Genomic DNA, 23,184 nt, shown 5'->3' with positions numbered 1-23,184 from the left:
ACTGCTTTTCTCTTCCCCTTAATATTTGTCTTGGGGCATTTGACATCCCTGGTGCTTTTATCTTAACAGGGGGAACAAGTTGGGAATCTCACAGCTCAAAAGACTTTTTTATTAACGATTTATTCAATTTGAAGTAATCTTGCTCCATTATTAAATGATGAAAAGTCTCATCTGAGTTGGGTTTTTTTTTTTTTTTTGCTTTTATTTGCCTGTTAATAAGGATTCCTTTCTTTCTCCAGGTGTGTCACATAGTTTTGGGACTTCGACCTGCCACCCCAGAGGAGGAAGGACAGATTATCAGGTGTGTGCTTTGCTCAGAGGCTTCAATGCCTTTCAGATCCAACTTTTAGTATTTTCAAAAGAACTGGAAATTTCCCTGTTTGAGCTAAAAATTCCCATTCTCTCTGTGCAGAGGCTGGCTGGAAAGGGAGAGCAGGTATGGCCTCCAGCCAGGGCACAACTGGTTTCTCATTGCTATGCCCTGGTGGCACCAGTGGAAAGAATATGTCAAATATGTAAGTAGAATCATCATAATAATATTAATAATTATAATATTTATGCTGAAGAAGTGATTTCTTGTCTTTCTGAATGTGTTGATGGAAAAAGCAGTGTGGAGGAAATTGCTGGAGCAATAATGCTGAGAATGGAGCATCTCCTGTCTCTTGGTGGAAAAGAATTGTTCTGCTGAATCATTGTAATGTGGGGAGCTTTGCACTGTAATTTCATTAAACTCTCATCTCTTTCATCTCAAAATACTTTTTGAATCAAAACCATGCTCACAGGAGCATTTCTTTCAAATCTTCTGATCCATCTGATAATAAAGCTGCCCACTTTGGGTTTGACTTGGGCCACAAATACACTCTGAATTTTCTGGGCAAAGGAGGAAATTGGTATAATTTGCTTTAGAGGCAATGACAAAAACCAATGTAATACCCAACACAGGACTCTTACTAAAACTTTATAGATACAAAGTGCTCTTTAATACCCTTTAGTTAAAATACTTAAGCTAAAGCACCACTGAGTTGCACAAAATACAGAATGTTTAATAAATTTAATAACATTTAATTGGAAGTAAATATTATTTGCAGGCTAAACAAGTGAAATAAACCCCTTAAAAGACTTCTTATACCCTCATAAGTAATCATATAAGTATTTGATTTATTTTATAAAAACAAATAACTGGAAGTACTCAGAAAACTGCAGTGTGTGCATTAACTAACCTTGTAATGAGCATTATTCTTTGTGCACAGTGAATTGGCCAAATGAGGGTTTAAATGCCAGAAATGCCAGGTAATTTGATGCTCAGCCTGGTGTGAGTGCTCAGATGTGCTCAGGATTTCATCCCTAATCCTTTGCATAATGGCACGAGGCCATTACTCACTGCACTTCTCAAGCAAAAAAATAAAAATAAAAAAAAAAACCACCAGAATTTGTGTGAAAATGCTGCAGGTTTGAGGAAACAAAATGTGGTTTTTGTTGTTGTGCTTGCTGTTCTCATTTAACCATTCAAACTCCAAGCCTTGAAATATTTACAGGCTGTAATTTATTTACAGCTGTTTAAAACCAGGTATATTTTTATGTATCTAGGTAGGGAAAATAACTTTGGAATTCTCACTCTGTGCAGAATGGTTTATTTGATTGTTTTAACAATTTTGGGAATTTATTTCTGCTTTTTTTTTTGCTGTTGATACATACAGGAAACATTTTTCCTTCAGCAAATCATGTGATGTGCAAAAATGGTCAAAGAACTGTGAATTTTTGGTGGTTGCTTTGACTGCCATAACTTTGATCTTGGCTCATAATTCACTTTTCCTATTTCTTCCCAACTCTAGGATGCAAACCCAGTTGTGATAGAGCCTTCATCTGTCTTGAGTGGAGGTAAGAATCCCCTGGCAGCTGCTGCAGCCAATACCCCAGAACAGGGAGAAGACAAAATGGGAGGTCTTAATGACTTCAGTGCACCAGAAGAAAAGTTTTCAGATAATATTTCCACTGCCTCAGAAGCATCAGAGTCCACCAGCAGCAGTAAGCATCTTATTTCCTTGGAGGTTTAATGTAGAACAACTTTTGGGAAAAACTGGACACTGCATGGATCCCTCCAGCCAGACAGATAACACAGCTTGGATTGCAGGATATTTTTAGGAATTTTTTTTTTTTTTTTTTTTTTAGGATTTTTTTTTTTTTTTTTTAGTCTGTGGTGGTTCAACACAAAGTCTGGTTTAACAGCAATTCATCTGTTGTGCTGGGATTTATTTCCAGAATTCTTTTCAAGGGTTTTTTGTTGTCCTGCTGTTTATTTTCTGAGTGGATTTTGTGGATTTTTTCCCCCCACTTTCACATGAAGTTGTTTTAAGCTGTTTGATCCTATACTCTGCCATGCAATAAAAGAGGGAAGAAAGAGCAAAAAGCCATAAGGAAAAGCACAGTTGTAGTTTTACAGGGCATGTGATTTAAATTTGAATGAGTTTGTGCAGATCCTTGGGGCCATCTTTGTGAAAGAAGAGATTTTTGTCCTGATTTTCAATGAGTTCTTATGAGAATTGGAGATTTTTTTTTTTCTTGTAAGGCAGCTGAAGGTTGCATATTTTAAAATCATAACTTCAATTGAAATTAGGTAAATTACTGTGATTTTTTTGGGTATAGGGATTGGGGAAGACAAAGGACAGAGAGACAAAGGTTTTTTTCTTTTTATTTTAATTTTTATTGAAATTTCCATTTAGTTCTGCATGACCAAAGCAGCTTCTAAAAGAATAAAACCATTTGCCTTTTCAAGGAAAAGTAAAACAAAACATTATTGGCTGTATCTCCAGTTCTGTATATGAATTTTTTTAGGAGTTTGATATTCAAACATCCAGATAACAACTAAATGCTCACCACATTTACTCATGCCAAGCTGGTTAGGCTGTTTCAGAGCTGTGTTTGTGTAATCATGATTTAAAATATATAAAATAGAATATAAAATCATAAACCCCTTTCAGAAAGATAACACATTTATCCCTCTGGAGGTGGAAGAGTTGCAAGTTACACTGCAGGATGAAGGACAACAAACTTAATATTTTTTCAAACGAGGATACAAGAGTGTAACTCATTCCTTTGTGATTTATGGGATCAAGAACTGAATTATTTCTTTTTTTTTTTTTTCTTGCTTTGTGCTCAGATACTCTGTACCCTGGCACCCCAGGCTCTGAGGTGAGCTTTGCAAGGCAGCACAACACTTCAGACAATAACAACCAATGTTTCCTTGGCTCCAATGGCAATGCCCTGCTGCAGCTGAACCCCCAGAAACCAGGAGCTATTGACAACCAACCCCTGGTGACACAGGAGCCAGTGAAGGTAAAGGCAGCCATGGCAATAGAGGAAAAACATTTTAACTCTTTTTTTTTATGTTGGTTTTTTTTTCAGCTTAATTCTAATTAACGCTGCTCTGTCATACAGCAAAATTTCCGTTTCTTGCTCTTATTTTAAGAGGGAAAAAATTGTGTTGTGCTTCTAAGGCTGCTCTTGTGTTTTGTGAGAAAAGAAGCATTCAAAATATTCTTACAATTGGAAAGGTATTTATGAAAAGACAGCTTGCAGCATTACATTTAAAATACTTTGCCAATCAAACACTTTGGTGTTTCCATTTCAATATGGATTTACTGCTGTTGCAGAACAATACAGTCAAATCAAACTGATGGTTTTTGCACCATGAGTGTAAATAGAACATGAAACAGAGCAGCAGCAGCAGTGCTGAGCAGAGATGGGGTTTTTCTATTCTGAGTTGTTGGAGTAGGTGACACAAGAGCAAAACACATGAATTTTGGACTGCACAAGCTTTTAGAGAAACAGTAAATAATGAGACTTGAACGTTAATTACTGTTACATTTAACTACCATCTCAGTGTGAAAAGCAGCTGCTAATTGTTACTTAGAAGTCTTTTAATAATTAAAGAGTGTTCTGTGTTCATGAACTGAAATCATTGTGGCCATGTACTAATTTCTCCACTTGAGATGTGACAAAACCCTTTTTTTTTAATTTTTTTTTTTTTTCTCCAAAGGCTGCATCATTAACTATGGAGGGTGGAAGGTTAAAGAGATCCCCACAGCTGGTGGAAGGCAAGGACTATGTCATGGTGCCAGAACCAGTTTGGAGAGCACTTTACCACTGGTATGGAGCAAACCTGTCCTTGCCCAGGCCGGTGAGTTGTGATTTTAGATATTTTTGAACATCCAAATTTATCCAGTGGCACGAGGTAACCTCTTACAGGCATCTCCTGCTTCATCCTGTGTCCTGAAGAGCAAATTGGGAAAAAGCAGCTCCAGACTGGCTGTGTAGCTGCAGGTTTGCAGCAGGGCAAAGGTGCTGCTCAGCTGCTGCAGTTTGCTAAAGCACACCAAAGTAAACCTGAGTAAACTTTAAAAGGTTTGGCATCCAAACTCTCATCTTTAAAAGCTGAGATGTAATTAAAAAGCTGTAAAATGGAAAATGGGATACCTGCAGCTCTGAGAATCTGTTTTTTCTCTTTGACGATTTCATAAAATATGGGGAAGGCAACAATTCCTCCTTCAGGTTCAGCATCACACAAACACAATGTGCAAAGTTTGGGGAAGAGCTCAAAAAGTGAGTCCAGGAAAGAGAACAGACCAAAATTCTTCTCTGTTGGAATGGCTGCTCAGGAGGAGCTGGAGCTGCAGGATTCTGCTCACTTGGAAACATTGGAGACTTTTTCTGCAATTTCTCTTGAGTGTATTTATTCCACAGAGTGGTTGGTTTGTGCTCTGTCAGGTAGTCCCTTGTAGGAGATGCACTTAAAAAAAAAAAGGATATGAGGGGATTTTTGTGCTGGTAGCAATAGAATTTTGGTGGTTGGTGTCACAAACATTGAGTGTCACAGATGGGAGAGGATTATCTCTGTGTTTTTTGACAATTTGGTCTGTTGGCTCTAGTGCATACAATTATTTTACAGGGAAAAATCACTGGCTTCTTACCTCCTCCCACACTTTCTCCATGGAAACAAACACCTTTCATGATCCAGAAAAGGCCACATCACTTTATACACAAAGTAATGTGCTTTTTTTCCCTCAGAAAATGTCACACCATTGTTTTTGTTGTAGCTGAAGTTGAATTCTGTGGCACTTCAGTGTGGTTCTTTCTCACAGCTTGAGCTGTTTTCTTCTGCTTCACGTGGTCACAAAAAGACTGAACATTCCTTCCATTTCTGCTTGTATATTTGGGCAGATCTAGGTGGCAAAACCTTTGTAGAAATGGTGACTGAAAAGCTGCAAAATACATTTTGGGGTAATTTCAGCTTTTTCTATCAAGGCAGCAAAATGCAACTAAAGTAGGTTGCAGCCTGTTTGTGCATTATGAAGGTTTTAAGTCAATCCTGTGGTTCACAAAGTTCAAACCTAATGTCTTATCCTGCATTTTTCAATTCTTTCAACAGCTGTGAAACTTTTATGTGGAAGTATTATACACTGAGTGGAATTAATGAGGTTCATTGTGGATTCACATATATTCCAGGAATTATAAAAATATTCTTTCCGTGGTGTGGTACAGAGAGTGATGCTGCACTAAATAAGTTGTTTGCTTTTGACAACCTGCAGCTAATAAGCTCCAAAAAGTGCTTAAGAATCAGAAAATTGTCATACCTGGAGATATTTACCTAAAACCCCACGAGAAATTCGGATTTTTTTTTGTCGTCTCATAAAAAGAGTTCAGCTTTTAAATAATTTAATCCCTTTTTAATGATTAAATCGCTCCTGTTGCTATCCCTATTCCCTCCACATTTGCAAAGTGAATCTCTCAAATGTTCCAAACGTGTTTTGCAGGTGATCAAGAACAGCAAGACCAACGTGCCCGAGCTGGAGCTGTTCCCTCGGTACCTGCTGTTCCTGCGGCAGCAGCCGGCCACGCGCACCCAGCAGTCCAACGTCTGGGTCAACATGGGTATGATGAGCCTCAGAATGTTCCCTCAGCATTTGCCCAGAGGTAACTTAAGAATGCAGCAAGAACCATCACCCCCCACCCCGTGCAGTTTCTAGGCCAGCCCAGGCTGGGGGAGCTCCCCCTGCTCTGTGCTTGTGCTCCAGCTCGATCGCCCCGCGGCACAAAGGGGGTCTTCCCTCTGCCCCATCCTCAGGGAAGAGGCAAGGGAGCATTTCCAGACCTTTCCCTCTGCCCCATCCTCAGGGAAGAGGCAAGGGAGCATTTCCAGACCTTTCCCTCTGCCCCATCCTCAGGGAAGAGGCAAGGGAGCATTTCCAGACCTTTCCCTCTGCCCCATTCTCAGGGAAGAGGCAAGGGAGCCATTTCCAGACTTTTCCCTGCCCTCCTCTCGAAGGAAGAGGCACCAAGGAACATTTCCAGACTTTTCCCTGCCCTCCTCTCGAAGGAAGAGGCACCAAGGAACATTTCCAGACTTTTCCCTGCCCTCCTCTCGAAGGAAGAGGCACCAAGGAACATTTCCAGACCTTTCCCTCTGCCCCATTCTCAAGGAAGAGGCAGCAGGGAGCATTTCCAGACTTTCCCCTGCCCTCTCCTCAAGGAAAGAGGCAAAGGAGCATTTCCAGGGGAATGAGTTGATTGCCACTGTTCAGGGTGAGTTGGGAGTGAGAAATGAGCATTCAGAAGCTGAACTGATCCAAAGAGCCAGAGCTGGGCATTCCCATTTTGGGAGTGATTCCTGCAGCCATGGAATAGGTGCCTCTGTGCCTTTCTGATAGTGCAGTGGCACAATAAATTCAATTAATGCTCAGCCAACTGCTTCTGAGTTACTTGGGCAGCTGGGCTTTGATGCCCAAAATTATTTAATGCTCTTTAGAGAGTGATGAAGTGAATGGAATATGAAGACTATTATTTGATGTAGTTCAAAAAGATAATTAAATACCAAGTATAAACATTCAGCTAAAATCTATTTGTCAAAATTGTGGTGGTAATGCTCACCAACAGATTGTACAAGAATAATCTTTAGGTTGTGGCTTCACATTTCAGCTGAGGTGTTGCAGGATTTGCTTTGCACAAGAGGCTGGAAGGGATCTCTGCTGTTCACATTTGGACACACATTTACATCCACAGTAACATATCCAAAAATGGGCTCACCTGACTGCTGAGAATTCAGTCCTTCAGCCTTGCCAGTGTCACAATGGGGTTAAAACCCTGCTGCAGGTGCTCAATTTTTCACTGCTTTGGGAGGATCTCAACCCTGTGTAGTCAGCAGCTGCCTGTGCCATCGAGCTGTGCTGCACAAACTGCCTCTGCCCAAATTCAGCTTTCCTGCCTGACCTAATCCAATGAAACTGCTTTGTTTGGACATCCTAAAATGCCCAAATTCCAATGAAGAGAAATCTTCTCATGTGCCAAATTTGATCTTGATTTGGAATTACTTTGCACTGCACTAATTTGATTGTCCAATCTGTTATTAATCTTGTGGAGTTCTCAGATGTGCTTTCTTGCTGTAATCTTACAACTAATCCTCTGATCCCTAATCTCAGAAAATGTTGTTTTCTTTTAAAAAAAAACTGAATACTTTGCTTGGTACACTGAAGCCAGACTGATGCTTTGCTGATTTATAAGGTATCATTTACTCTCTTTTCAAATTGCATGTGATAATGTAATACTGCACCTTTTCATGTTGTACTGTTTATTTTATTGTCATCTTTTCACAGTGAAAATGGAATTGTGTCACTTCTCAGGCTACTTAAGTGTTGCAGTTGCCCAGTTTGGGTTTGGCTGGATAATAAAAACGTTTCATGTTTATAAGGAGTGGAGAACTTCCGAATTTTAATCCAAAAAAGCTCAAAAAAAAACCCCAACAAACCTCTTAAAAGTTGGTCTCATCTCTATTGCAAATGTTTTATATAAAGATGAGCTCCCATTAGAAAGAACAACAATCTTGACCAATTAATTTGTTGTTGCAAATGTGAGCTCGTTGAGAAATTTTGGTGGAAATCCCAGGTGTCTTCACAAAATGTTTTGAGGAATTGAGTTCTTAAGAAATTTAATTAAGAGTACTTCTATTGTGAGGCTAATTTCATGTGCACAGATCAGCATTCATTCCCACAGAAGAGCTGCAGCAAAGTCATGCTACTCCCAAAAATAGTCAAACTGGGGTTTTTTACCTTCTATTTTACTTAGAACATTCTCTCCAAAAGGAAATCCTTATGAAATTTTGAAGTCCTCTATTTTGAAAATTCCCTTTGCTTCTCATGCTATGTCTTTAAGAGACAAAAAAAATTGTGAAAACTTGTAAAAACTCCATTGAATTTTTAAATTTCCTGTGAGAATCTCAGAGAAGCAATTTGCTAATAGGTTTTGCTAAGAAGGGAGGTATTTTATCTGCTTTGTGACAGCAAATTTATTGTCCCAAAGGGTCGGTGACAACTGAGTTTCCACCTAACTCATAAACACAAGCACTACGAGTGTATAACCCTTTTTACAGAGAGTAAATTCAGTGTGAAATTCTTGATGTGACCTCTGGGTAAATCCATTCTCTCACTGTGAATGCAGGCAATGTCCCTTCCCCAAATGCTCCTCTGAAGAGGGTTCTGGCTTACACTGGCTGCTTCAGTAGGATGCAAACCATCAAAGAAATCCACGAGTACCTGTCCCAGAGGCTGAGGATCAAGGAGGAGGACATGCGCCTCTGGCTCTACAACAGTGAGGTAAAATTGCTCCTTTTCCTTCCTTCTTTTATTCTTTTATTTTTAGATGATGTTCTTTATTCCATTCCAGCATCTGTTAACTGCACATGCACAGAAAAATGAGAGTGGTTATAAGGATTTTTTTACAGTTGCTGTTTATTTGTCAGGTTTTTTTTTTGTTTCATTTCCATTTGAGGTGAAAGGATCCTCAGAGTGTTGTACATGTAGAACTCTAATTCTGTGATGTGTTTGTTTTTTTTTTTTCTTCCTGCAGAACTATCTCACTTTGCTGGATGATGAAGATCACAGACTGGAATACCTTAAAATCCAAGATGAGCAGCATTTAGTAATAGAAGGTATAAAAAGTACAATTGACTGTACCTCTAAAAATAGAGATTTACAGAGGGAACCTATGGGGAGGTGGTGGCAAAGCTAATTTAGGGAACTTTGCATGTATTTTATCCCTATTTTGAAATACATTTGGATCTTTTGTTGATTTGCAACAACACAAAATAATAATGGTGTCTCATGAACTGATTTATTCAGACCTGGTGGATCTTTATTGAGAATTACAACAAGCACTGAAAAATTTGCTATTCAACAGCAAAAGCAATCCCAAGGCTGCTTCCTAAAGATGTTGCTGGTGTGGTTGGAGGGATGCCAGTGTTAGAATGAGTTCCAATAATGATTAGAAACATTGAAATGAAAACTAGCAAAAATAATAGCTAGAAGTAAGCACATTTCTAATCCCAAATATTAGAAAATTTTAATTAAACCACTTCAGCTATGTAAGCTCTCTGGAGTAAGTAACAAATTTTAAAAGCCACTTTTCATATCCTTTTCTAGTTCGAAACAAAGACATGAGCTGGCCAGAGGAGATGTCTTTTATAGCAAACAGCAGTAAAATAGACAGACACAAAGGTGAGTCTTTCACAGAATCACTGGATTGTGATGAGAAGAAAAATCCAAGAAACCAATTGAAATGTTGAAACAATTCTTTTAAACACTGTTAACATTGGGTGAGGTCTTTATATCAACTTAAATGCTGGCAATGTGGGAGGGTGAGATTTTTTTGTTTATTAACTTGCATTTTGTTAAAGGAAGGAATAATTAAGATTTTAACAGATGAACCCAGAATTTTCAGTACCATAATTACCTGTAAATATTCTGTATGGATTGCACTGCTGTCTGTGGTGGATCAGATCAACAAAATAACCTCAATTTCTGTGAAGCAGAGTTGAGAGAGCAGATATTTTAAAGATATTTTAAACATCTACATCCATGTAGTGTCATAACTGGGAGCAGATTCAATTAAACTGCTTACTGTGAGAAGATGCTGCTACAACATTGTGAATTTTCTCATCTCACAACTGCTAAAATGATGATGATTTTTTTAAAATTTTTTTTGCTCAGTTCCCACTGAGAAGGGTGCTACAGGCCTGAGCAATCTGGGGAACACTTGTTTCATGAACTCCAGCATCCAGTGTGTCAGCAACACCCAGCCCCTGACACGTTACTTCATCTCAGGGAGGCACCTCTACGAGCTCAACAGGTAATTCCTGGGGGACATCAGTGACATTTTGGGTGCTGGAACATTTATTCAAGGCTGTCTGCTTCTGCAGGCTAAAATTGAGTGTAAAGGAATGATTGAAATTCAGTGTTACCAGCTCTGCTGTAGATTCTGTGTTAGAAACATGGAAATACAACCTCTTGTTTCTGAGAGCAGGAAACATTTCTGCTTCCTTCTTCATCTCCAGGTTTGTGCTGTGGGTAAATTCTAAATCTGGTATTAATTCTTTTGTGATTTCTAGAACAAATCCCATAGGAATGAAAGGACACATGGCCAAGTGCTATGGGGATTTGGTCCAGGAGCTGTGGAGTGGCACCCAGAAGAACATAGCCCCCTTAAAGCTGAGGGTGAGTTATTGTGGGGTGGAAAAGAAAGATTTCTTGGAAAAGCTGAATTTCAATGCACTTTTTCCTGGTGTTGCCTGTATTGTAGCAGTTTGGAGACTCAGAGTTTTCAGTGTTCATCAGACCTGGTGGAATTTGTGGTTATAAGGCCAAAGGAGTTATATGGTCTGAAGGTGTGGCTTTTTTAGCCCTTTTTAGGTATTAAAATGATACATTTAGGTACTAAATGATACATTTACTTGTAAATGAGCTTTTGTTCTGAAAGCAAAGGGGCTCCACTCAGCTCCTGGCAGTTGAATTTGTGTTCATTCACACCACATGTCTCATTTACAATGAGACATCTATTTTGATTTAATTTTACGTTTTTTTTCCATGATATTAAATAAGTTTCTGCTGTTTGTTTTTTTTTTTTTTTTTTTTTCTTTTATAGTGGACAATAGCAAAATATGCTCCAAGATTTAATGGCTTTCAACAGCAAGACTCACAGGAGCTTCTGGCTTTTCTTCTGGATGGGCTTCATGAGGATTTGAACAGAGTTCATGATAAGCCATATGTGGAGCTGAAGGACAGTGATGGTCGGCCAGACTGGGAAGTAGCAGCAGAGGTGAGGCTTCAAATCTTTGACTTTGGGGTTTTTTTTGTGTGTTTTTTCTTTTCCTTACAGTACTAAGCTGAGAAATTGTTGATGAGGCAATGCTTTTGGGACTGTAGCACTCTTTGGGTCTTGTCAGAGCTGTGATTTACAGAGATAATTTCACCTTTGAGGTGAAAATTAATTTTAATTGTTGTAATAAAATTAGGAAGATGGTGCTTCACAATAATTTTGAACAACTCAAAATTAGGGAGTATCAAAATACTTCCAGATGCCTGATGATCCCCTCAGAAATATTTTAAATGATGTCATGCCTTGATTATTGTGTTGAGAACTTCACTTGTGCTGTAACTAAATACTTCTTATTAATTAGAAATTAGGAAATAACTTTTGTGGAAATAATTTGACTCCCATAGGCCAATGAAACTTTGGAGACCAATCAAGTAGTCTCCAGTTTCTAACTTTGTATTCTATTTTTTGTGCTTCATTTCAGGCCTGGGAAAATCATCTGAGAAGAAACAGATCCATTGTTGTAGATTTATTTCACGGGCAGCTGAAGTCACAAGTGAAATGTAAAACTTGTGGGCATATAAGTGTTAGGTTTGACCCTTTCAATTTTTTATCCTTGCCTTTGCCAATGGACAGCTACATGCACCTAGAAATTACAGGTGAGTAAATGTGTAATTCTTAAAATAAAATCTTTATAAAGGGGACAGCTAGAAAACATCACATTTTGTGTTACTACTTATTATTTTAATATAACAGAGTGCAAGAATTTTCATTGGAACACAGTTCATTTAAAAACAGAAAAGAATTGATTGAAGGATTTAATACAAAACCTTTTTAAAAGGGAGATTTTGAGAACTTTCCTTCTGTTCCCTCTCTTGTGGAGGTTGTCCTAAATCTACCCAGAGGAAAAACAGGGGCTGGGAGAAAAATACAATATGGGTCATGAGCTGTGCTCTGAAGGAGCTGTGCATTGCTGGAAAAGAGGCAAAAGGAAAGATGGTAAAAAAGTGAAAGAAATTCTGAAACCATTTTCTATTGCCTATGCAGCAAGAGATTTTCTGACATTGTGACATCGCCTGCAGTCCTTGAAAATTGACTGGGAAGATAAAATAAATCATCCATTCAAGTTGGGGAAAATATTTTCCAATAAGTGAGGAGCTGTAATATATTATTGTCATTAAAAGTTGCCTGGCTTGCTGAGCAGGGTGTTTCTTTTCCCCTTTAAAGTAATTAAATTAGATGGTACCACTCCTGTTCGATATGGGCTGAGATTGAACATGGATGAGAAGTACACAGGCTTGAAAAAACAGCTCAGTGAACTCTGTGGCCTCAAACCAGAGCAGATTCTGCTTGCAGAGGTGCACAGCTCCAATATAAAGGTAAAAAGAAAAAAAAAAAAAAGTTTAATTATTGCTGCAACGTGCTTCGGGTGTTTTTGTTACTTCTTTATTATTTTTAACATTTAAACTTCGCTTACAAGAGCTGGGGAATAATTTAACTAAAAGTATGATAAAAAAATCAGCTTAGTTATCTCTCTATATCAACTTTTATTTCATTCTTAAACAGCGATTTGGCTTGCTGTAAATAGATAAAAATTGCTTGCTAATGATACTTTTAGGAAAAAAATCATCTTGAGGTAATAAATCTCAAGGTGCTGTGATGAGTTTCAACCCTCTCAAGACATGAGGACCATAAGTAATGGCTGCCTTACAACGTGTGTGGATATTTTTGCTTTAGATTAAAATTGCTTGAAATGAGAATCACTGCTAACTCCTGCAGAGGGCTCGGCCTCTTTTATTCTTCTGGAAAGGTGTAAGGAGGCAGGTGAGAGGGAGGGGGGGGGAGAGAGAGAGAGGAGCTGATCAATGCAGTTTGCAGAAGAACAGAACACCTTTTGGTCACAGATCAAGGTGTCCAAGTGCCTGAGCAGCTTTTCCTCTCTCCTGAAGAACTTCCCTCAGGATAACCAGAAGGTTCGGCTGTCGGTGAGCGGCTTCCTGTGCGCCTTCGAGATCCCCATCCCAGGCTCCCCCACGTCAGCATCCAGCCCCCTGCAGACAGGTGAGAGAAAACTCGCAGGGACAACTTTCTTCCTCTCCTGCTTCAGGGCAAATTTTGGGGGAAAACTTCAGGAAGGAGCCCACGGAAAGCAAAACACCCACGACTCCTCCCCGCCACCACCGGGTTCGGGAAGAATTTCCTCAGAGAGGAGTGGGGAAAAAAAAAACCTGTTTATTTAACAAGCAAAACACTCCCCAGCACAAAAAAAATGAACAGCACCAGATGATAAAAACTCTTTCACAGCTCTGAAAGGATGACAAGCTCAGAGAGTCTCTCTGGCGAGTGGTTGCCCAGTTGTCAGCTGGGGGTGGCTGCTGCAGGTGACAGAATGCAGACTCCTGGTGTTTCTTGGTGTTTCCCAGGTCCCCGTCTAGAACAGGTTCTGATGGTATTCAGGAAAGGGAAAGGAAAGAAAGAGTCCAGAGAAAAAATTGGACTGCCTAGCTGAACTAACTAATAAGCAAAAGCAAAAAGTAGGAGTGAGAGCAAAGCGAAAACAAGCGAGCCTCTCCTAAACACAGAGCACGGGGGAGGTGAGCTGGCTGATAACGAGACAAAACAAAGCTTCACTTTCAGAGCCAGTCCTGAAAGCACAGGACATAATACCAAGCACAAACAGAACTCACCTTTGGGGATACAAGCACCATAAGGTCCCCCTAGGACACTTCCCCTGTGCTCAGCACTGGTGAGGCCACACCTTGAGTGCTGTGTCCAGTTCTGGCCCATCAGTTTAGGGAGGATGTTGAGACTCTTGAGCACATCCAGAGGAGGCAACGACCCTGTGAGGAACAGCTGGGGGAACTGGGGTTGTTCATCCTGGAGAAAAGGAGACTCAGGGGTGACCTTATCACTCTTACAACTCCTGAAAAGTGGTTGTGTCAGGTGGGGTTGGTCTCTTTCTCCAGGCAGCACTGAGAGAACCAGAGGACACAGCCTCAAGCTGCACCAACAGAAACTTAGGTTGGATATTAGGAAAAAGTTTTTCACAGAAAGAGTGATAAAATACTGAAATTGTCTGCCCAGGGAGGTGGTGGAGTCACCATCCCTGGATGTGTTAAATAAAGCCTGGATGTGGCACTGGGTCAGTTGAGGTGTTAGGGCATGGGTTGGACTCGATGATCTTGAAGGTCTCTTCCAACTCAGTGATTCTGTGAATTCTGTGAGTTTATTTGAGCTGCACAATGTTGAGAAGCTCAGCACTAAACTTGATCCTTAAGCAAGGATTAAAGAAAGGACGAGTGCTGGTTGTGTTTGGTACCCGCACAGAATGGAAAGGATCAAACCCCTGAGATCAGTGTGATTACTGTGGAGGATTGATCATTGCATTGTCTGCCTGCAGAGATCTCAACTGGGCCATCAGCCAATGGAGCCCCCAGCATCCTGATGAACGGGGATGTCCCCAAGCCAAGCCTCATTCCCAATGGGATGCCAAACACCGTGGTGCCATGTGGGACAGAGCGCAGCCCTCCCAGCTGGAGCCTCAACGGCCACGTGCCCTCGCTGTGTGACAGCCCCTGCACAGGTTACATCATTGCAGTGCACAGGAAAATGGTCAGTGACCCTGCATGCCCATCAGCTCTTTGTGCTGCACACACATGTTTAAAAAGGAAAGGTTTTTTTAGTGGCCACGTGATAATTGTACACATTTATGTTTGATGTGGTCGGGTAACCTCGCCGTAATATCATAAATGCTTTTCAAGTCAGTGGTTAAAATTTACAGTATTTAATATTGGAATTAGAGTAATTTTAATACAATCATTGATTAATTTTCATTGCTAAGGCCTGGAATAAGTCACAAGGCCAGCAATCCAGCTGATTATTGTACTGTGAGTTCATGCACCTTCACATCTGACTCCTCCTTTTGCTTCCCACAGATGAGGACAGAGCTTTATTTTCTCTCATCTCAGAAGAACCGGCCCAGTCTCTTTGGAATGCCACTGATTGTTCCCTGCACAGTTCACACACGGAAAAGGGACCTCTATGATGCTGTGTGGATCCAGGTTTCCAGGCTGGCCAGCCCCCTCCCTCCTCAGGAAGCCAGTAACCATGCACAGGACTGGTGAGTTGGGCACCTCAGCCTTGGCTCTGAGTTACAATACAGTGCCTTACACTTGCTTGCAAGATTTAAAATTGTGTTCATTTGATTTCTCATAATAATGGTAGTAATTAAAATTAAATCCTTTTTAGTTAAATGTAGCTGCACTTAAAGGTTGGCTTCTTATCCAGTGGTTGATAATTATTTATATCTCATGAATTCAAGCCATGGAAAGGCAGCTTTTAATAGTAAATTGTAACCAAAATTATCATTTTGAGGGTTTTCTTTAAGTAATCATAACAGGCCCAGTGAAGGGAGGTAATTGCAGTGGGAGTGCTGCTGTTTGATGTTGTGTTCTCCTCTGTTTCAGTGATGACAGCATGGGGTATCAGTACCCCTTCACCCTCAGGGTAGTGCAGAAGGATGGAAATTCTTGTGCTTGGTGTCCATGGTACAGGTAAATTGTCCTTTTTTCCATTTACAGCAGGGAATCACTCCAGCAGAAAGGTAATTTATGGTAATGGGTCTGTGGTACATTTCAGACTTCAGAGGTAATAGCAAACAATAAGAATCTGGAATGTAATTTCACCAGAACTCTCTCCAGGCAGACTTGCACTGCAGCACAGCTTTTATGACTTGCAGAGCTGAAAGTTCTGCTACCACAGAAACTTTAAATTAGGAGACAGAAATGAGATTATCCAAAGCCTGTTAACCCCTTACAGTACTCTGTGTGCAGCCTTGTATGTCCACAGACTTGCTATGATTTGGGGGAATCCACACAACCCCAAATTTTTAGATGTAATTCATCTACCCCTGTGAGTTCCTTGCCATTTGAAGGGTAAAATCTAAAATGGGCAATAAGAAATTCACCCTGGAAGGATGACAAACAAAGACTTGCTAATGAAAGTTCCAGACCCTTGGTGGAAGGTATTCAGGCCATAAATTTAATTTTTTTAAAAAGTGTTTTATAGCTCTGGTGGAAATGATTTGTGAAGACAGAGCAGTGGAGTTTTTGGGGTCGTAGCTGGGTTTGGTCACCACAGGATCATAATGGAATGGAAGGGACCTTAAAGATCATCCCATTCCAACCTCCTTGCACGGGCAGGGACACCTTCACTGGATCCTGTGCAGGCAGGTGCTGGAGCTCACCCAGCTGCTTGCATTTCTCACTCTGGTAAAGTTTTGCAGTAAAACCACAAATAACCCTGAGCATTGCTGCATAAAAAACGCCTCACACTGACAGCGAGACCTGGAGCTTGGAGAGTGCAGATGATACAAAACAAGGAGCAGAAGTGAATGAATGTAGAAGTTGATTGGACACTTGCCTGACCTTATCCAACCTTTGTGATTCAGGTTCTGCCGTGGCTGTAAGATTGAGTGCACAGAGGACAGGGCCTGTGTGGGCAATGCCTACATTGCTGTGGACTGGGACCCCACGGCGCTGCACCTGCGCTACCAGACCTCGCAGGAACGGGTAAAAAAAAAAAAAAAAAAAAAAATCCCAACAGAAACCCTTTGTTCTTTGGCAGCACCTCTGAGCCACCACCCACTGCAGCCTTTTTATTTACCTGATGCTGCTTTTGTCCATTTTCTGTTAAACAAAAGGCAGCAATCATGGGGCAGCGTGTTCTGGATAAATCGATGTCTTGATGTTCAGCCTCTTATGTGGTCTAATGGTGTGGAAGGGAAGCTTTTAAAGAACCACAGCAGTGCATTTGCTGTCTGTTGTGAATTGCTTTTAAGCTAGTCAAGGTATCTAATAATATATTACATAATACAGTACAAAATATCTTAATTTGATAAATTTTCTGTACCTATAAACAGTTATGCATGTGAGTAAACCTATTTTCTCATTGAGTCAACAAAACACATCTGAAGGTAAGCCTGTAGCTGGGTTAATCTGGAATAACTTCCAATTTGTGAGCTTTATCTATAAAGTTGTGCTTTATGGATAATTTATAAGCAGAGCCCAAGTATAAGAAGGGTGAATTATTTTTATCAGCCTCTTCATAACTGAAATAAAATTCCTGCCAGAACTTATCACATCTCATTTTTATCTTTAATTCTGAACAACCCAGTGAAGTTATTCGTGTGATACAGTGAGGAGAGCCCTCCTCTGAGCAGTGTGTGTTACATTTCCAAGTTAGAGAGAGTTTTTTTTCTCCCTTCAGATCGTGGAAGAACATGAAAGTGTTGAACAAAGCCGCCGAGCCCAGGCAGAGCCCATCAACCTGGACAGTTGTCTGAGAGCCTTCACCAGTGAGGAGGAGCTGGGGGAGGATGAGATGTACTACTGCTCCAAGTGCAAGACCCACTGTCTGGCCACCAAAAAGCTGGATCTTTGGAGACTTCCCCCTATTTTGGTAGGATCTTTTGTCATTTTCCTCCTCAGCAGCAAACCCAAAGCAGCTTCTTCACAAATCTGCCATCGCCTTGCTCTGAATGATTTTGTTTTGTTCACATCTCAGGTGGGGCACTGACTGAATTTGCAGGCAAATAAAGCAAACCTCAAATCCTTTTGAATGTTTTTAGCTGCTGCCTTGCAGGAAATGGTGCTGGTTTGTGCTCAGTTTGTGTCAGCTGCTCTGACACAGCTCATGCTCAGATGGTGATAGGATCTCCTGTCTGATTGTGGAACACCTGCAGTTCTTATTTTTCATACTTCATAGCTTATTCAAAATTGATCACTGAATTGAAGCAACCTTTGCCATCATTTCCACGTGAAAATATTAGTTTTGTATTTTACCATCTCGATCCCAAAATCCAAATTGTCACACAGAGCATTATTTTTACTAGCATAGAATAAAATGTGCATGTTTTTGGAAAAACTCTTTGAACAGTGAAATTACTCACTGGGATGTTATTGCCCCCCTTTAAAAATTTTCTCTACCATTTTCTAATTTTTCTTCTGTTTCCCCTTAGATCATTCACCTGAAAAGATTTCAGTTCGTTAACGGCCGCTGGATAAAATCCCAGAAAATTGTTAAATTTCCCAGAGAAAATTTTGACCCAAGTGCCTTTTTGGTACAAAGGGATCCAAGTCATTTCCAAAGGAAGCAGCTCACCCTGCAGGTTGAGAACCTTCCTGAAGCACGGGCTGGCCAAGGGGACACCAGGAAAACAGATGTGCAGCTCAGTGGCACAGCTGGAGAAGGGGACACACTGAACAGGAGTCCATCCTCCCTAAACACTACTGTCCTCAATAATGTCAAAGGTAGGAAATGACTGGGCAAAATTCCACTCAGTGCTGGTGTTTGGAGGGGGAAAATGTTATTATGTACAAAATTTTAATGTTTGGCAGTTTTGGCAAAGCACTACACTTGGAGACGTTTCTTAGGGAAGCTTTAGTATGAAAAATGAAAGAAAATTTAAGAAGTTGCTCAGTGACAAAAGATATTGTTGGTACTTGTGTAAGTGGGCTGGAATTAGAGTGAGGGATATGCTCCTGCATAAAAGAATTACATTTCAGTTTTTAGATGCATGGATGTGTGTGCACAAAGATGGAATTTTATTTCTCTGTATTGCTCACGAGCTGCAGTGAAGCAGTGGGGTTTGATGCTGGATTATTCAAAAAATCACATGAAAAAGAAAACTAGACTGTGTTTGTAGTCATCTTAGCAGTCTCTGTGCTTTCTGTCCTAGCATCTCCATCCTTGGGGAGGAAAAGTGGAACCAGCTGCCCTTCGAGTAAGAACAGCAGCCCCAACAGCAGCCCGAGGACTTTGGGGAGGGGCAAAGGGCGCCTGCGGCTGCCCCAGCTGGGGAAAAACAAACTGTCCAGCAGCAAGGAAAACCTGGCTGCGAACAGGGAGAACGGTGCTGAGCACGAGCAGGGGGACGCTCTGACTAAAGGCCAGGCTCTGGGGGGCAGCCAGAGCGAGCTGTACCCCGGGCAGGACAGCGAGGGGGCTCTGACCAACGGGTACCTGTGGGAGCAGAGCTCGCTCAGCAACGGGCAGGGCGAGAACCACAGCGAGGACGACACGGCCGACGACCAAAGAGACGACGTCTGGGTCAACCCCATCTACAACCTATATGCAATCTCGGTGAGTGGCTGCTCCTCTGCCAAAACTGCTGCCCTGGGACGCTGCTTTAAGCAAATGCCTTTGGTGGGTTCGTGCCAGCACAGGGATCTTGTAAGGAAGGAGAGCAAAAGGCAGCAGAATAAATTCGCTGTAAAGCTGGGTGTGAATTAAGTCTCTGCTAATTTGTTCTTGTGTGTGTAAAGTTAGTCAGCTCCAGCTGTCTAGATTTAGTCATGATGGCTCACTCACAGATAATGAACTTGGGGAATCTTTATTGGGTATTTGATCCAGGATTGCTTTTCTTCTTCATCTTCCTCAGTGCCATTCAGGAATTATGGGAGGGGGTCATTACGTCACTTATGCCAAAAACCCGAACAACAAGTGGTACTGCTACAATGACAGCAGCTGCAAGGTAAAGCACTTCTTTTCCTCATTATTCCACATCATTATTCTAATTATTTCACATAATTTTTGCCTTGGTTACCCAGAGCTAAAAAAAGGATCGGAAATTCTAGCTGAAGAAATTTTAGAATCAAAGAACGGTTTGGGTTGGAAGGAACCTTAAAGTTCATCCCATTCCACCCCTCTGCCACGGGCAGGGACATCTTCCACTAAATCAAACATTTGTGGGGAGCTGCTGTTTGAAATCAGGAGCTTCTCCAAAGCTGCATCAGATAAATATTAAAATTATTAACTGAAATTGTACGTGAGGTTTTTCCCAAGGTAACATCTGTTCATCAGCTGCTCCCACAGTTAAGGGAAGATATTTATTTCATACAAAGATGGAAAAATGCCTAAGAATGGAAAGCCAGGAATACATTTCCATGATGGCAGCAGTTTGCATTCAGTTGGTGAATAACTGAGCTCTAAGTATTTGCATTCATCACTAGAAAATTGTCAAGAGTTCCCAAGTAATTCATGGAGTGAGGTAACAAATAGGGGAGACAGAAAACAGGATTCCTTGTGTTACACCCCGTTAAAAATACACTTTTTGGGGCAGTGTGTGCCCCACTTTTTGGGGTGTGTGCACTGTTTTTTGTTGTTGCTGTTGTGCCCACTTTTTGGGGTGTGTGTTTGAAGTGCCACAGTTATCCCATGGGGTTTTTCCCGGTGTTTTCCCTTTGTCAGGAGCTACACCCGGACGAGATCGACACGGACTCTGCCTACATTCTGTTCTACGAGCAGCAGGGGGTGGACTATGCCCAGTTCCTGCCCAAGATCGATGGCAAGAAGATGGCAGACACGAGCAGCATGGACGAGGACTTCGAGTCCGACTACAAGAAGTACTGCGTGCTGCAGTGAGCCTGAGCTGCCACCCTGGGATGTGCCCTTGGGGAAGGCGTGGCTGAGACACAGAACAGCCTGTGGTTGTCATTGTCCCCTGTGAGCTGAAAGCACAAAAAGAGCCCCCTGGTTAAGCAGTTAATATCCAGTAGTATCGTTTTGTTCTGTTTTCTCACTACATGCTCGAAACGTTTCTGATGTTGGACATCTGAGACTGCCACTGGCCTTTAAATCCAATGGTTTGAGAAAAGCCAACTAGGACCAAATAAGAGCTAAATTAAACATCCAAATAAGAGCTAAACAGAGTAGTGTAGAGTTTACCAACTGTTCTAACACCCCCCCGAGGCTCTCGTTAGGTTTAAGGTAACGGGGAAAAACAATTTGTAGTGTTGTCTTTGGACAACATGATATTGCTACCTCCTTTTTCCTGCAGTTTTATTGCATTTTATTGGCAAAACAGGGAAGGCAAGAGAAGGAAAAGTGCACAAATGGAAACAAATTATTGTCATGGGGAAGAGAAGTTTCCAGTTTTGCCACCACTAATGTGTGTCAGTTGCTTTCTTTCTGTATGTTGGGAGCACAACCAAATCATCATTTGAGAAGAGATTAATTTCTACACTTGAATGGTTTATTATACTTGTGTTTTCTCCACGTGTTGGCTGTGCAGATCAACATGTTTCAGGAATGGCTTTTCTGCCTGAAGAGTGCTGGCTCAAACTTTTTTGAGCTGCCTCGAGAAGAAACTTCAGGTTGGAGAGAGTAGTTGTGATTACACTCACGGTGTCTTAAAAAGTGCACATTGCACAAAACGTTCCCAGCTTTTGGAAGGAGAGATGCTTGAGCTTATGTTTCATGACTGGTGTTGCTTTTGAAATTTGCACTTTGGAAAATGCATCTGATTCAATTGAAACCCACAGTTTGTTTGGTTTTGTTGTTGTTGTTGTTGTAAGGGCTCTGGAGTGAATGGCTGTGAATATCCACTGTGTATTTCAAAGGAAGAAGCTGTGGCTGTCAGGTAGCTGTCGTAGCATTCATGGATGGAGGTTGTTTTTTTTTATTATTATTGGTTTCCTAACTCAGTTTCTTGTTTTTCAAATTTGGTTGCCTTTTCAAATTAATCTTTTTTTTTTTTTTTTTTTTTTGATGTCTGTTTGTTACACCAGGTTATGCAAATACTGGCAATTAAACCAGACTTGCTTTCCATGCCCTTGCAACATGCTCTGTAATTCAAGGGGCTTCTTGCATGAGGGGAAGTGTGACTGAGTCTTAGCAGAGACTGGAAAAAAAGAAGTTTTGTTTTTTTTTTTTTTTATTTGAGCAGGCATTTCTTTAAACATTTTCAGTGTTAAATTGTTTGCATATCTGAATGAAGATAAAAATTTTCACTCTTTTGGCCTTTTGTTCTTCAGCTGAGCTTAAGCAGCTTATTAATTTTATCATACATCATCTTCCCAGTTCTCTAGATTTTTGTACCTTCACTAACAAAATTGTTACTCACATGGTTCTCTGCAATTAATGTTTGGATTCATTTTGGGGTGTTTGACAAGAATGCCAAACCTTCAGTGAGTTTATCATTTCCAGGAGGATCTGGGGTTTATCCATTGAAGAAATGATATCAGCTGGCCTGGCTGTCTTTGCTCAGGCAGAGCCCTCCCAGCCTTTGGAGGTTGTGCCTCTTTGGGGACAGCAGATCTGTTCCAAAAATGAGTCTTGTCTTACCTGTCAGGTGTTATCCTCTATGGTCTTTTATCTTTGAAGTGGTCTGAACATTGAGCCTAAAGAAAAGCAAACATGACTTGTGAATTTCTAGGTTAGAAGCTTTTTCAACACCCACTTGTCTCCTCCTCCCTCCGCAAACTCCATGAAAAGTGAAAGATTTTCAACTGATTTACTTTAAAATGTTTTATTTAAGCAGGTAGCACAATCTACTAATGTTATTTGATCTTCTGTGTTTGTTACATTGGTTGTAATTAATTTTTTAAATTAAATTAATTCAAGAATTAGTAGTAAATTTATTAAGTTAACTATTAACTACATTCACTTTGTAAATTATTGTATAAAACTTATTGACAATGCACTGACTTTAGAAAGATGTTAATGTACATAAATGCCTTGTAAATAAAATAGTGTTGATGTACTGGAATATGAGCTGTATTAAAACAAAGGTATTGGTAATTGTATATGGAGTGAACCTGTTTATCTGTAACTATATTATTCAAACAAATTAAATACTGTGGATGCAGATGAAGTGTCACTTCTTGTCAGATAATTTTTAGTAACTGTTTCCTTGCTTTGGAAGTGTCTGTGCTGCTTCCATGAAGCTTAAATGCCTTTGTCAATCCAAAAGCTGAAGCGTGGGTGTGCATCCAGCAATTCTTTGCAGCTTCTTCATTGTTTGCAAAAGGTAAGTTGGGTATTTTGTTGATAATGATAATAACATTTATTACTTGAAAACAATCCGTGTCAGCAGTGAAGTGATCCCTCAGGTACAGGAAGGTTTTGCTCTGGTGTTTTTGGCCAGGATGTGCAGCCCTGGTGCCTGAGGTGTCCCTGCTGCAGCCAGGGCTGTTTGCTGCTGATTGCAGACAGTGCTGGGCACTTCCCTGGGCACACAGGGATGGGAGAGCCCTGCTGCACTCACAG

At 40.7% G+C, this 23,184-nt stretch overlaps 1 protein-coding gene across 5 annotated transcripts in view; it reads left to right on the top strand.

Annotated features, from left to right (window-relative positions):
- The window catches only part of USP32 (ubiquitin specific peptidase 32), a 63,454-nt gene extending 40,659 nt beyond the window's left edge, over positions 1-22,795 (top strand). The window contains exons 11-34 of one of the 5 annotated variants that reach the window (XM_088176835.1): positions 240-301; positions 413-515; positions 1,833-1,878; positions 3,158-3,333; positions 4,037-4,177; positions 5,811-5,970; positions 8,488-8,642; positions 8,896-8,977; positions 9,468-9,542; positions 10,035-10,173; positions 10,433-10,538; positions 10,966-11,139; positions 11,621-11,795; positions 12,364-12,515; positions 13,041-13,197; positions 14,537-14,748; positions 15,072-15,256; positions 15,603-15,689; positions 16,586-16,706; positions 17,404-17,595; positions 18,155-18,446; positions 18,875-19,278; positions 19,577-19,669; positions 20,386-22,795. In XM_088176835.1, coding sequence (XP_088032961.1) covers positions 240-301; positions 413-515; positions 1,833-1,878; positions 3,158-3,333; positions 4,037-4,177; positions 5,811-5,970; positions 8,488-8,642; positions 8,896-8,977; positions 9,468-9,542; positions 10,035-10,173; positions 10,433-10,538; positions 10,966-11,139; positions 11,621-11,795; positions 12,364-12,515; positions 13,041-13,197; positions 14,537-14,748; positions 15,072-15,256; positions 15,603-15,689; positions 16,586-16,706; positions 17,404-17,595; positions 18,155-18,446; positions 18,875-19,278; positions 19,577-19,669; positions 20,386-20,559 — 3,663 coding nt within the window. In that variant the 3' untranslated portion in view covers positions 20,560-22,795. Of the gene's footprint in view, positions 1-239; positions 302-412; positions 516-1,832; positions 2,026-3,157; positions 3,334-4,036; positions 4,178-5,810; positions 5,971-8,487; positions 8,643-8,895; positions 8,978-9,467; positions 9,543-10,034; positions 10,174-10,432; positions 10,539-10,965; positions 11,140-11,620; positions 11,796-12,363; positions 12,516-13,040; positions 13,198-14,536; positions 14,749-15,071; positions 15,257-15,602; positions 15,690-16,585; positions 16,707-17,403; positions 17,596-18,154; positions 18,447-18,874; positions 19,279-19,576; positions 19,670-20,385 lie in introns of all 5 variants that reach the window. The other 4 variants (XM_014881148.2, XM_088176834.1, XM_014881147.2 and 1 more) reach the window with 4 other exon arrangements.
- The last annotated feature ends 389 nt before the right edge of the window (positions 22,796-23,184 follow it).

This window comes from Sturnus vulgaris, chromosome 21 (genome assembly GCF_052056855.1).
Source record: "Sturnus vulgaris isolate bStuVul1 chromosome 21, bStuVul1.hap1, whole genome shotgun sequence".
Classification (NCBI taxonomy): domain Eukaryota; kingdom Metazoa; phylum Chordata; class Aves; order Passeriformes; family Sturnidae; genus Sturnus; species Sturnus vulgaris.
The sequence above is the reverse complement of the archived record's forward strand: the minus strand, read 5'-3'. Positions and strand labels throughout refer to the sequence as shown.